Genomic DNA, 13,895 nt, shown 5'->3' with positions numbered 1-13,895 from the left:
GGGTATAGGGAACTTTCGGGATAGCATTTGAAGTGTAAATAAAGAAAATATCTAATAAAAAATAAGTCTCATAAAAAAGAAATCTGAAAGTATTTATAGTATGAGTTATGAAATTTTAGAAAAACTAAGTATATTTAAATTAGATTTATTTCCTTTTCCTCCTTTTTCTCTGGCTCTTTGAAAGAGGAGTGGTACAGCCCAGGCTGGACACAAAGTCACCATGTAGTCAAAGACAAGGTTGAACTCCTGCTCCAATTATCTGTACCTCCAAGTACTGGGATTTTTAATTTTTTAATTTTTAAATTTTTTAATTTTTACAATCATAAAATTTCACTTGAGACTGCAAAGTTTTCCACCTTTCATGTTCTACCATCTTTAATGCACACCATAAATATCTATAGTCAAGTTTAATTTGATCAGAATACTGACATTTTTATTTTTAATACATTTTGTCTTTGGAAGCTGTAGCGATAGATAAGTAACTAAAGAGCTTGCCATGCAAGCATGAGAACTTCAGGCGTGGTGGTCAACATTTAGATTCACAGTGCTGTGGTGATGAGGAGTGGGGGTATAGACAGATCCCTAGGCTTTGTTGAAGAGACAACTTTGCCTAAGCCAGTTATTCCCAGTCTAACAAAAGAACATGTCTTAAAAAATATTGTGGTGCCAGGCAGTGGTGGCACACACCTTTAATTCCAGCACTTGAGAGGCAGAGGTAGACTGATTTCTGAGGTCAAGGCCAGCCAGGTCTACAGAGTGAGTTCCAGGACAGCCAGGGCTACATAGAGAAACCCTGTCTTGAACAAGTCAAAAACCAAAACTAAAAAAAAAAAAAAAGAAAGAAAAAAAGAAAGAAAGAAAGAAAGAAAGAAAGAAAGAAAGAAAGAAAGGAAAAATATTGTGGTGTTAAAGAAAAGGACACAAATTGTGTGGGTGGAGAAGGGGTTTTGGATCTGGGAAGAGCTGGGGAAGTGACTATGATATATGATTCAAACACAGTGCAAAATGGTTCAAGAACTGATAATAATAATAATAAATAATAATAATAATAATGAAAGACTGACAGTTTCCAAAGAAGGACACTAAAGTTCAACTCAAATATATATGTACCCACCTCAAAATGTGTACACAACACACAAACGCAGTGAGAGAGACAGAGACAGACAGAGAGGAAGGCTTTTCCATTATTAAAAGTGAATTTTTATAATATAAAGAAATCTTTTATATATGATAAACAGAAAATAGAGATTCTGAGCAATTGTATGTGTCTTCTACTAGAGATTTTATTTACTAGTATGTTGTCATAAAATTTTCACTTAGAATTCAGTTGTCAATGTTAAAAATAATCATCTTTTTATTTTTTTTTTAAAAGAACTCTATATTGATACAGCAACAGTTACTGGATACCACACTTTTTCTTTATGAAGTAGAAGAGACTGCATGGTTCATGTGTTTGTTTTAAGCATTACAGAATAGAGTTTTTCCTAAACATTCTATGGTGAACACTGTAAAGAACAATTAAATCTACTCTGTAGGAAAGCCTCTGGCGATGTGATGTATTGGCTTTTGGCTATGAAGTTGTGTTTGTTTTAGCACAATTAACCCAGGTTTCACTTTTCAAGATATGTTTACAGTACAGAAATGTAATTTAAAGGAAATGACCTCACCATTTCAGGTTTCTGGAACTAGTTGCTTCAGGAAAGCCAACTTGTGTGTGAAGCCACTGGTAGGTATACTCCTTACTCCGCTCCAACTTTTCCTTTGCAGCCGTTGCCTTGGAGACTGCCTCTTCCTCCTCATCTTGAGAAGAGATGTGCACAGTTGTTATTCAAGGAATTAAAGTTAGGGCAGGTCGCTCACATAATCCCACAAATCTCATCATAACAAAAGAGGCAATGTACCGATTAAGGCATGGTGAGGAAATAATATCCATAATTAAAAATTAAGTGTCTTTCCCATTTGAGTTTCAATCACATGTATATTGAAGAATAAAAAAAAATTTAATGCAGCTTTCCACTGTTTAGATTAAGTATCAATTAGACAATTTGGGGTTGTTTTGGGGAGACAGTAGACTTTTATTCTTACTACCAGGCTTACTTTTGGGCTTATTTTAAAACCAAATTGTCATTATAAACGTATTCATATACAATGAAACTTATAGCAAAAGTATTTAAAACAGAATTTTGATTATAAAAACTTATTTTTTGTAAGTTAATTTTCTTTTAATTATAAAGAGTGCATATAAATTCTCCAAAAATAAAGCTTTTCATTGTGATATTTGCATATATAGTAGAAGGAGAAGTTGATTCTCAAAGGCTGTCCTCTGATCTACACATGCCACATACAGGTGGATCATATTGAACACATACCCTAAGTAAGTATATATATAAACAAACATGCAAAAACCAGCCTTTATGTTAAATCACAAGTATCTCTGTCTTTGTTTCTCTCTCTCTCTCTGTGTGTGTGTGTGTGTGTGTGTGTGAAAACATAGCAGATATGCCTGCTCTGTGAGTGCCACACAATTTAGAATTACACCAACAAGCAGCTGTTGTGAGCATTGCTTTGCACCATGGGCTTGCTTTCTTACTCTGATTCTTTCTTGGAGCCTTCATTAACTGCTAAGAGCTTGCTAGCTTTGTGAACTCAATAGACTAAATGTTTCTAACATCAATTCACAGTAACTAAATTCCCATGAATATAGAACTACAACATTTGGTGGATAAAAATGCCAACTTCTCCAGGTGCAGTGTAATCACAGCATTTTGAAGAGCTGACACAACATTGAAAGTCAAGGCTCCTATAGGCTCCTGATCAGTGTCAGACAGAGACAAGGGACTGCTGAGTAAAAAATTAATAAAAGAACAAATAAGTAAAAGAAAGTCAAATGTCAAGCCATTAATTCGAGACATTCTTTTACTTACAGTTTTATCTAGAAATCAGGATATTTGTAAGTTCTTTGGAAAATGGAACATATCTGAAAGATCATAGCAAATGCATATAATACACTGTGTACACACAGAGCATGGTATACATAATGCTGAATATGATGTGAATGAACATCTTATATCTGTTGTTCCTGTATAGGTCAGTGAAATCATGCTGGTTTTCAAACTGAGATTTTAGAGCCAATATTTAGGAAAGTCTATAAGAAAAGTGCTATTTTTTTCTTTAATGTCTAAGTTCTTTCTCTCTTCTAATTCTAAAATGTCCATAGCTCATGTATAATATCTCAAGGCAACTTTGTCTTGTTTGTTACAACTGAATGAAGACTCCTTTATATGCCTGGGCTGGCCAATAAACTCATGGAAAGAAATATTTGATAAAGTGCCACGTGGGTACACAGAAAAATATAAATCAGACTGCCACAAAAGGAAGATGTGTTGTCACAGTTACTCTATAAAGAATTCCCTCTGCAGATACTGGATTGTGATCTACCTTTCTTGCTTGACCACACCAGGTACAGTTCAGACCTTAAGTAAGTAGTAAGACTTAAGTGAGTTTTTTGATTAGCTGAGTCAAGGCATGAACCATAATCCTCAATATGTAGAAAACAATTTATAATAAGTGTATATTGCTTAAATATATGTTGGTCTACATTCTTCACAAATACAGTTCACTGAAACCTAGCTTCATGTTGCCATGTTCAATACTTAAAAAGCTATTGATAATTCAACAGTATTGTCTAATTATGGCCATGCTATCTTTCTTTACTAAGTAAACAACATTAGCCCATGTGGTTACTTACTACTTTTATATTATATATCATGGAAAATGGTTTCTTGTTCTTTCAGATTGGAAACTGCCTGAGGGCATAGGCATCTTTATGTTGCTGACTAAGCATAAGTCCTTTCTCTGTCATTAATGGTGATAGTATTTTTCTGGTTCATTGTTGATTTCAATTTCTACTTTTTTTTCAAAAAGATTATCTTTCTAAGCATGCAAACTTGTATATGTTCTAAATGTCCTCAAAACTACATGTCATTTTCCTCTTGTGATTTGTGGCTTGCATCTCTGAATTCAATAAACTGCATGAAGTATTGGACTCTGGGAGGAAATTCTACACATTTTCAGCAATGTGTCTTCTACCAAAAAAGCCTTTCATTTATTCTTGGTCTTTATTTTTCCACTTTCTGTTCTTTTGTAATTTACTACAGTCTTATTTTGCTAAATTTAAATTGGACTTGCTAAGGTTTAAGGGCTGGACATTTAGTTAAGTGGTAGAGAGCTTCCCTAGCACACACAGGGTCTGGGCTTCAACACCTAGTCTAGCAAAGCAAAAAATAATTTATAAATGTTATATCATGTACCTAAAATGGATGTGGTGGTTCATCTTTATACTCCCATTATTGTAGAGATTAAGGTAATAGGATTGGTGTAAATTTACAGCTAGCCTGTGCTACACAAAGTCAGAAATGATTCAACCAACTCCAAACAAATATAAGGCTTTAAATTTTATCTTATAGACATATTCCACTTATTATCATCATTACCTTCTCTGTTAAATTAAATTACACAGACCAGTTCTCTTCTTTCATATATTTTGATTGCTACCGTTTAAGCTACTTCTTAGATTATTTATTTAGAGGTTGGTTTATTGGGGTCCACATAGATAGATAAATCCCTTACTATATGCCTCATAGTGTGCTGCCTTCTGATGATGAGAGAATAGACCTAGATTTCTATCTAATAGGGCTAATAAATTGGACAGCTTAGAAGAGATAATTCTACTCTTAGTATTCTTACTCCTAGAAATATTTCATATTGTCAGCTGAACTTCAGAGGCATTACTTGTATTCATCATCATCATCATCATCATCATCATCATCATCATGTCTAATTTTGCTATTGAACTTCCAAGTTACCGAAACCAGAAATCTGCATTGATCCTTGGCTACAACCTCCTTGTCACTAATAACACATAAACTATAGTGAGTTTACCTTCATGATATACTTTTAATATTGTCCCTATTATCCACAGTTTGACCATTTTGAAAAGGATTAAGCATGCTTTCTTTCTTCCCCATCACCTTCCATGATAAAGCCCTTCCTTCCAGCAAGTGTTCCCCTACTCCACTTTCAGGTATTTCAGTGCACGTGACTCACGGAATTCGAGTAGGGCTGTCAGCAATAACACGGATAGGTTATTTACTGGAGCAGAGTCTACTTTTCTGTACCAACATCACTGAAGATAATGACATCTCTTTGCCAACAAATTAATTGCGACTAGACCCTCAGTTAGGGGTGGAGACTCTCTAACCTTTTCCCGATGAAATGTTGTAGATCTAGCCTAGTACAGGCCTTGTGTAGCCCCTGCCCTTCTCAGCCTTCTCTTCCACCTCCTCTGTCTTCCTCCACCCCACTCTCTACTGGGTGCTTGTGGATCAGTTTGTACCTCTCAGGTACTGTTCAAATGCCATGCTTACTCATGATATGTTTCTTACCATGAAGATCATGAACCCTAACCCTCTGCAACCATGAGCCCCAATAAATACCAAGTTGTCTTTGTTGTGCTGTCGCCTTGTTGGAATAAGTATGGCCTTCTTGGAGAAAATATGTCACTATCGGGATGGGCTTTGAAACCCTCCTCCTAGCCATAAGGGAGCTAGTGTTCTCCTGTTTTCCTTCAGATCAATATTTAGACCTGTCAGCTCCTCCCCTGTGCCATGCCTGCCTGAATACTGCCATACTCCCACCTTGATGATAATAGACTGAATCTCAGAACCAATAATACAGCAATGGAAACTCTGAGACAGTGTCTCTTCATTGAAATAGAAAAGTAGCAATGACTTCAGACATCACTGTTATTATACCACAAAAACTTTGTTTCTTCTTGATTTTGTTTCATTACACTTGCCCATTTTTTCTCTTTTGTGACCATACAAGAGAATCACATTTGAGAGTCACATTTTGGCCAGTATGTTTGATCTCAGATCATATTCTTCCAGATCATACCTTACTGTTGATCTTTTGTCTTTGGCTATGTAGTATAATGTTAATACTGGCCACTCAAGATCTTGCATCTCCTCCCCCACCATGATGCTTTGCCTTCCCTTTGGCACAAAACAATAAACTCCATAAACTGCAAACTCTGATATTGTGAGCCAAAATGAATCTTTCTTTCTTTTAGCTTAATTGTTTGTCACAGTGATGAAAAGCTAACACATCTCTTACAAACAATCCACTATACATCTTCAAATCTAAAATTGAAAATCTTGTTTCTCACCTGCCTTTAGATAAAATTCAAGAAGCTTTTAAAATAGTACAGACAAGTCTTGTGTTAAATCTTGTGAGGCATCGTTAAATTCTTACTGTAATCCACCAGACACATTATAGATACTCAGTTTCTTGTGCCTGTATGTTTTCTCTTCACTAATGGCATTTCTACTTCAAGTCTTTTTTTTTTTCAATTTTTTATTAGATATTTTCTTCATTTACATTTCAAATGCTATCCTGAAAGTCCCCTATACCCTCCCACCGCCCTGCTCCCCTACCCACCCACTCCCACTTTTTGGCTCTGGCGTTACCCTGTACTGGGGCATATAAAGTTTGCAAGACCTCTCTTCCCAATGATGGCCTACTATGCCGCAATCTTCTGCTACATATGTGGCTAGAGACACGAGCTCTGGGGGTACTGGTTAGTTCATATTGTTGTTCCACCCGTTCAGCTCCTTGGGTACTTTCTCTAGCTCCTTCACTGGGGGCCTCTACTTCTGCTACATATGTAGCTAGAGACACGAGCTCTGGGGGTACTGGTTAGTTCATATTGTTGTTCCACCCATTCAGCTCCTTGGGTACTTTCTCTAGCTCCTTCACTGGGGGCCTCTACTTCACGTCTTAAAGTATGTTTATAAAAACTATACTGCAGAGGAAACTATTTGAAATTTCAACGATGTACTTTATATAGTTAAATTAGGTTAGGTATTCTTATAGTTTGAACACTTGGCCATTAGTTGACTGTGCAGTTTTGGGAGACTATGAAGGCCTTAGGATTTAAGCCATTATGGGTAGGCCTTTGAAGGTACAGCCCAGGGTTGTGTTGAAGTCCAGCTTTCTGCATCCTGATCCCTCAAGTCACAAGGAGAACCCTTGTCCTTCTTTGGATGCTACCACTGTGATGTAACATGAACCAAAACAATGTGGGAAGGAAATGATTTATTTGGATTATAAATCCTGATCGTTGTCCATTACTAGGGGAAGCTGAGAGGGTAACTTCAACCAAAAAAGAACTCTGGAGAGAGAAAGTTAATCAGAGACCATTGGGGAATGCAATTTTTGGCTTCCTTCTCATTTTTCATTCATATTATTTTCTTATGCAACCTAGAATCACATGCTCAAGTGTGGTTCTGTAAACTATGGCCACAACATTTGTTCATCAAGCATTCATCATGAAAATGTCCTACAGACTGGCTTCAAAGCAAATATGATGTAAGTATTGTTTCACATAAGGTTCCTTACCTTTTTATACATGACTGTAACTTGCATGAAGTTGACCAAACAATAGCACAATTTACATATTTTTCAGCTTTACACCTAAACTTGTCACTATTAAATTGTAACATATCTTTCTTTTTAACCATCAATATAGCATTTTAATTCCATAAAACATTATATAAGTTTAAAAGTTCCATAGCCCTTAAAAATTCAAATAAATTAAGAGCACGTTTTTAGATTTTTCTCTCCGGTGACTCTCTAAGGTTGGACCAGCCAGAAGCACACAGGCTGCAGAAGCAGTAGCTTGCAAAGTGTCCATCCTGTCACCATCTGCAGCCAGGAACTGGAGCTGTTCCGAAGCCCTCACAGCACTGGTTCTGCTAGGGGTAGCTGGTCTCCCAGGAGTTTTGACACAGGCCCACGGGAGGGACAAGCTCAAGCCAGAAACAGCAAGATCAATTAACACCAGAAATAACCAGATGGCAAAAGGCAAGTGCAAGAACATTACCAACAAAAACCAAGGCTACATGGCATCATCAGAACCTAGTTCACCCACAACAGCAAGTCCTGGATATCCCAACACACCAGAAAAGCAAGATTTGGATTTAAAATCACATTTCATGATACTGATAGAGGACCTTAAGAAGGACATAAATAATTCCCTTAAAAAAATACTGGGGAACATGGGAAAACAGGTAGAAAACCTTAAAGAGGAAACACAAAAATCCCTTGAATAATTACAGGAAAACACAAACAAACAGGTGAAGGAATTGAACAAAACCATCTGGGATCTAAACACAGAAGTAGAGACAATAAAGAAATCATAATGGGAGACAACTCTGGAGATAAAAAAACTTGGGAAAGAGATCAGGAGTTATAGATACAAGAATCAGCAACAGAATACAAGAGATAGAAGAGAGAATCTCAGGTGCAGAAGATACCATAGAAAACATTGGCACAATAGTCAAAGAAAATGCAAAATGCAAAAACCTCCTAACCCAAAACATCCAGGAAATCCAGAACACAATGATAAGACCAAACTTCAAAATGAGAAGACCAAGCTTAAGAATAATAGGATAAGAGAGTGAAAATTCCCAACTTAAAGTGCCAGTAATATCTTCAACAAAATTAGAGAAGAAAAATTTCCTAACCCAAAGAAAGAGATGCCCATGAACATACGAGAAACCTACAGTACTCCAAATAGATTGGACAAGAAAGAAATTCCTCCTGTCACATAATAATCAAAACAAAGAATATTAAAAGCAGTGAGGGAAAAAGTCAAGTAACATATAAAGGCAGACCTATCACAATTACACCAGACTTCTTGCCAGAGACTATGAAACCCATAAGATCCTGGGTAGATATCATACAGAGCTTAAGAGAACACAAATGCCAGCCCAGGCTACTATACCCAGCAAAACTTTCCATAGATGGAGAAATATCTGTGACAAAACCAAATTTACACAATATCTTTCCACAAATTCAGCCCTTCAAAGGATAATACCTGTAAAACTCGAACCCAAGGAGGGAAACTACACCCTAGAAATAGCAAGAAAATAATCTTCTTTTAACAAACCAAAAATAAGATAGCAACATAAACATAATTCCACCTCTAACAACAAAAATAATAGGAAGAAACAATCACATTTCCTTAATATCTCTTAATATCAATGGACTCAATTCTCCAATAAAAAGACATACACCAATTGACTGGTTACATAAACAGGACCCAACATTTTGCTGCATACAAGAAACCCACCTGAGTGACAAAGACAGACACTACCTCAGAATAAAAAGATTGAAAACAATTTTCCAAGCAAATGGTCCCAAGAAACATCATGGAGTCACCATTCTAATATCAAATAAAATCGACTTTCAACCTAAAGTTAACAAAAAAGATAAAGAGGGACACTTCATATTCAAAAAAGATAAAATCTACCAAGATGAACTCTCAATTCTGATCATCTGTGCTCCAGATGCAAGGGCACCCATATTAATAAAAGAAACTTTGCTAAAGCTCAAAACACACATTGCACCTCACACAATAATAGTGGGAGACTTCAACACCTCATTCTCAGCAAAGGAAAGATCATGGAAACAGAAAATAAAAAGAAGCACAGTGAAACTAAGAGAAGTTTTGAATCAAATGGATTTAAAAAATATCTATAGAACATTTTATCCTAAAACAAAAGAAGATACCTTCTTCTCAGTACCTTATGCTACCTTCCCCAATTGACCATATAATTGATCACAAAACAGGCCTCAACTGATACAAGAAGATTGAAATATTCCCATGCATCCTATCAGATCACCGCGGTCTAAGGCTGGTCTTCAAAAACATCATAAACTATAGAAGCCCACATACATGTGGAAGCTGAACAACACTCTACTCAATGATAACTTGGTCAGGATGAAATAAAGAAAGAAATTAAAGACTTTTTAGAGATTAATGGAAATGAGGCCACACCATATCCAAACTTATGGTACACAATTAAAGCAGTCCAAAGAAGGAAACTCATAGCTCTGAGTGCCTCCAAAAAGAAACTGGAGAGAGCACACACCATCACCTTGACAGCACAACTGAAAGCTCTAGAACAAAAAAAAGCAATTAGACCCAAGAGGAATAGAAAGCAGGAAATAATCGAACTCAGGGCTAAAATCAAACAAGTAGAAAGAAAAAGCACTATACAAAGAACCAACCAAACCAGAAGGTGGTTCTTTGAGAAAATCACCAAGATAGATAAACACTTAGCCAGACTAACTAATGGGCACAGAGACAGTATCAAAACCAATGAAATCAGAAATTAAAAGGGAGACATACAACAGATACTGAGGAAATCCAAAAAATCATCAGACCCTACTACAAAAGCCTATATTCAACAAAACTAGAAAAATCTCAATGAAATGGACAATTTTCTAGACAGATACCAGGTACCAAAGTTAAATCGGGATCAGATGAACCATATAAACAGTCCCATAACTCCTAAAGAAACAGAAGGAGTCATTAATACTCTCCCAACCAAAAAAGCCCAGGACTAGCTTGGTTTAGTGCAGAGTTCTATCAGACCTCCAAAGAAGACCAAATGCCAATACTCTTCAAATTATTTCACAAAATATAAACAGAAGGAACACTACCCAACTCGTTCTATGAAGCCAAAATTACTCTGATACCTAAACCACACAAAGAACTAACAAAAAAAGAGTCCAGTTTCCCTTATGAATATCGATGCAAAAATACTCAATAAATTCTCACTAACCGAATCCAAAAACATATCAAAATGATCATCCATCATGATCAAGTAGGCTTCATCCCAGGGATGCAGGGATGGTTCAATATTCAGAAATCCGTCAATGTAATCCACTATATAAACAAACTCAAAGAAAGAAAGAACATATGATCATTTCATTAGATGCTGAGAAAACATTTGAAAAAAATCCAACACCCCTTCATGATAAAAGTCTTGAAATGATCAGGAATTCAAAGCCCATACCTAACAGAGTAAAGGCAGTATACAGCAAACCAGTAGCCAACATAAAACTAAATGGAGAGAAACTTGAAGCAATTCCACTAAAATCAGGGACTAGACATGGTTGTCCACTCTCTTCCTACCTGTTCAAATCAGACTCAATGTCCTAGTCAGAGCAATTAGACAACAAAAGGAGGTCAAAAGGATACAAATTGGAAAGAAAGAAGTCAAATATCACTATTTGCAGATGACATGATAGTATACTTAAGTGACCCATAAAATTCCACAAGAGAATTCCTAAACCTGATAAACAACTTCATCAAAGTGGCTAGATATAAAATTAACTCAAACAAATCAGTCACCTTCCTCTACTCAAAGGATAGACAAGCTGAGAAAAAAATTAAGGAAACAACATTTTTCACAATAGTCACAAATAATATAAAATATCTTGCTGTGACTCTAACTAAGGAAGTGAAAAATCTGTATGACAAGAACTTCAAGTCTCTGAAGAAAAATCTAAGAAGATAACAGAAGATGGAAAGATTTCCCATGCTTATGGATTAGTAGGATTAATATCATAAAAGGGCCATCTTGCTGAAAGCAATCTAAAGATTCCATACAATACCCATCAAAATTCCAAGTCAATTCTTCATAGAGTTAGAAAGAGCCATTTCCAAATTCATCTGGAATAACAATGAACCCAGGATACCAAAAACTATTCTCAACAATAAAAGAATATCTGGTAGAATCACCATGCCTGACCTCAAACTGTACTACAAAGCAATTGAGATAAAAACTGCATGGTACTGGTACAGCGACAGACAGGTAGATCAATGGAATAGAATTGAAGACCCAGAAATGAACCCACACACCTATGGTCAATGGATCTTTGATAAAAGAGCTAAAACTACCCAGTGGAAAAAAGACAGCATTTTCAAAAATGGTTCTGGTTTAACTGGAGGTTAGCACATAGAAGAATGAAAGTTGATTCATTCTTATCTCCTTGCACAAAGTTCAGGTCCAAATGGATTAAGAACCTCCACATAAAACCAGATACACTGAAACTAATAGAAAAGAAAATGGGGAAGAGCCTCGAGCATATGAGCACAGATTTCCGGAACAGAAAACCAATAGCTTATGCTCTAAGATTAAGAATTGACAAATGGAATCTCATAAAATTGCAAAGCTCCTGAAAGGCAAAGGACACTGTCAATGGGACAAAATGGCAACCAACAGATTGGCGAAAAATCCTTTACCAACCCTACATCCAAAGGAGTGCTAATATCCAATATATACAATGAACTCAAGAAGTTAGACTCCAGAGAACCAAATAACCCTACTAAAAGATGGGGTACAAAGCTAAACAAAGAATTCTCAACAGAGGAATATCAAATGGCTGAGAAGAACCTAAAGAAATATTTGACATCCTTAGTCATCAGAGAAATGCAATTCAAAACAACCCTGAAATTCCAACTCATATCAGTAAGGATAGCTAAGATTAAAAACTAAGGTGACAACAGATGCTGGTGAGGATGTGGAGAAAGAGGAACACTTCTCCATTGTTGGTGAGATTGCAATCTGGTACAACCACTCTGGAAATCAGTCTGGTGGTTCCTCAGAAAATTGAACTACCTGAGGACCCAGCTATACCACTCCTGGGCATATATCCAAAAGACGCTCCAATATGTAATAAGGACACATGCTCCGCTAAGTTCATGGCAGCCTTATTTATAATAGCCAGGAGCTAGAAAGAACCCAGATGTCCTTCAACAGAAGAATGGATACAGAAAAATATGAAAACCCAAACACAAAAGGACCCACATGATATGCACTCACTGATAAGTGGATATTAGCCCAGAAATTTGGAATACCCAAGATACAATTCACAGGCCACATGAAGCTCAAGAAGGAGGAAGGCCACAGTGTGGATACTTCGATCCTTCTTAGAAGGGGGATCAAAATACCCATGGGAGGACATACAGAGACAATGTTTGGAGCAGAAACTGAAGGAAAGGCCATCCATTGACTCTCCTGCCTGGGGATCCATCCATTATATAGTTACTAAACCCATACACTATTGTGGATGCCAAAAAGTGCATGCTGACAGGAGCCTGATAGAGCTGTCTCCTGAGAGGCTCTGCCAGTACCTGACAAATACAAAAGTGGATGCTCACAACCATCCATTGAACTGAGCACATGGTCCCCAATGGTGTAGTTAGAGAAAGGACTGGAGGAGCTGAAGGGGTTTGCGGCTCAGTAGGAGAAACAACAATATGAACCAACCAGTACCCACAGAGCTCCCAGGGACTAAACCATGAACCAGAGAGTACACATGGAAGAACCCATGGCTCCAGACTCATAGGTAGCAGAGAATGACTTTGTGAGACATCACTGAGAGGAGAGGCCCTTGGTCTTGTGAAGGACCCCTGTGTAGGGGAATGCCAGGATAGGGGAGCAGGAGTGGGTGGGTTGGTGAGCAGGGGGAGGGGAATGAATGGGATTTGGGGTTGTCAGAGGGGAAATGATGAAAGGGGATAAATTTGAAATGTAAATAAAGAAAATATGTAATTTTCAAAAAGCACTTTTTAAAAAAGTAGCCAACATATTTAAACAATAAATCTTCCAACTATAGGATCCTATAAATAGTAGTAAGTTCCATAATTCTTTTTCTAAAAGGGAAGAACCAGGCAACAGTTATAACTAGATCAAAGCAAATCAAAATTTGAACAGCAGTAAAAGCTATCAATGTCTGGAACTCAGTCATGATCTTCTGGGTTCTAAAAGTCTTGGGAAGTTCTACTTCTGTTCTACTAATAGCACAATCAATGTCTTTTAGGCTCATGCTTGCTTTACACCTGTCCTTTTCATAGGTGATACTCCCACTCCCCTGACATCTCCAACTTTCTGGGGTTCTCTATTGCAAATAAGGATATACTTTTACCAATGACCTCTCTACAAGGAATTTAATCCTGATAGACAGTGCTAAACTTCAGC

At 36.9% G+C, this 13,895-nt stretch overlaps 1 protein-coding gene across 1 annotated transcript in view; it reads right to left on the bottom strand.

Moving 5' to 3' along the window:
- LOC115064680 (leucine-rich repeat and IQ domain-containing protein 1-like) overlaps positions 1–13,895 on the bottom strand; it is a 155,215-nt gene that overhangs the window by 23,119 nt on the left and 118,201 nt on the right. Inside the window, exon 14 of the mRNA XM_029542030.1 lies at positions 1,668–1,800. Within this exon, the coding sequence (XP_029397890.1) occupies positions 1,668–1,800 (133 nt within the window). The remainder of the gene's footprint in view (positions 1–1,667; positions 1,801–13,895) is intronic.

This window comes from Mus pahari, chromosome 9 (assembly GCF_900095145.1).
Source record: "Mus pahari chromosome 9, PAHARI_EIJ_v1.1, whole genome shotgun sequence".
In the NCBI taxonomy this organism is placed as follows: Eukaryota; Metazoa; Chordata; class Mammalia; order Rodentia; family Muridae; genus Mus; species Mus pahari.
The sequence above is the reverse complement of the archived record's forward strand: the minus strand, read 5'-3'. Positions and strand labels throughout refer to the sequence as shown.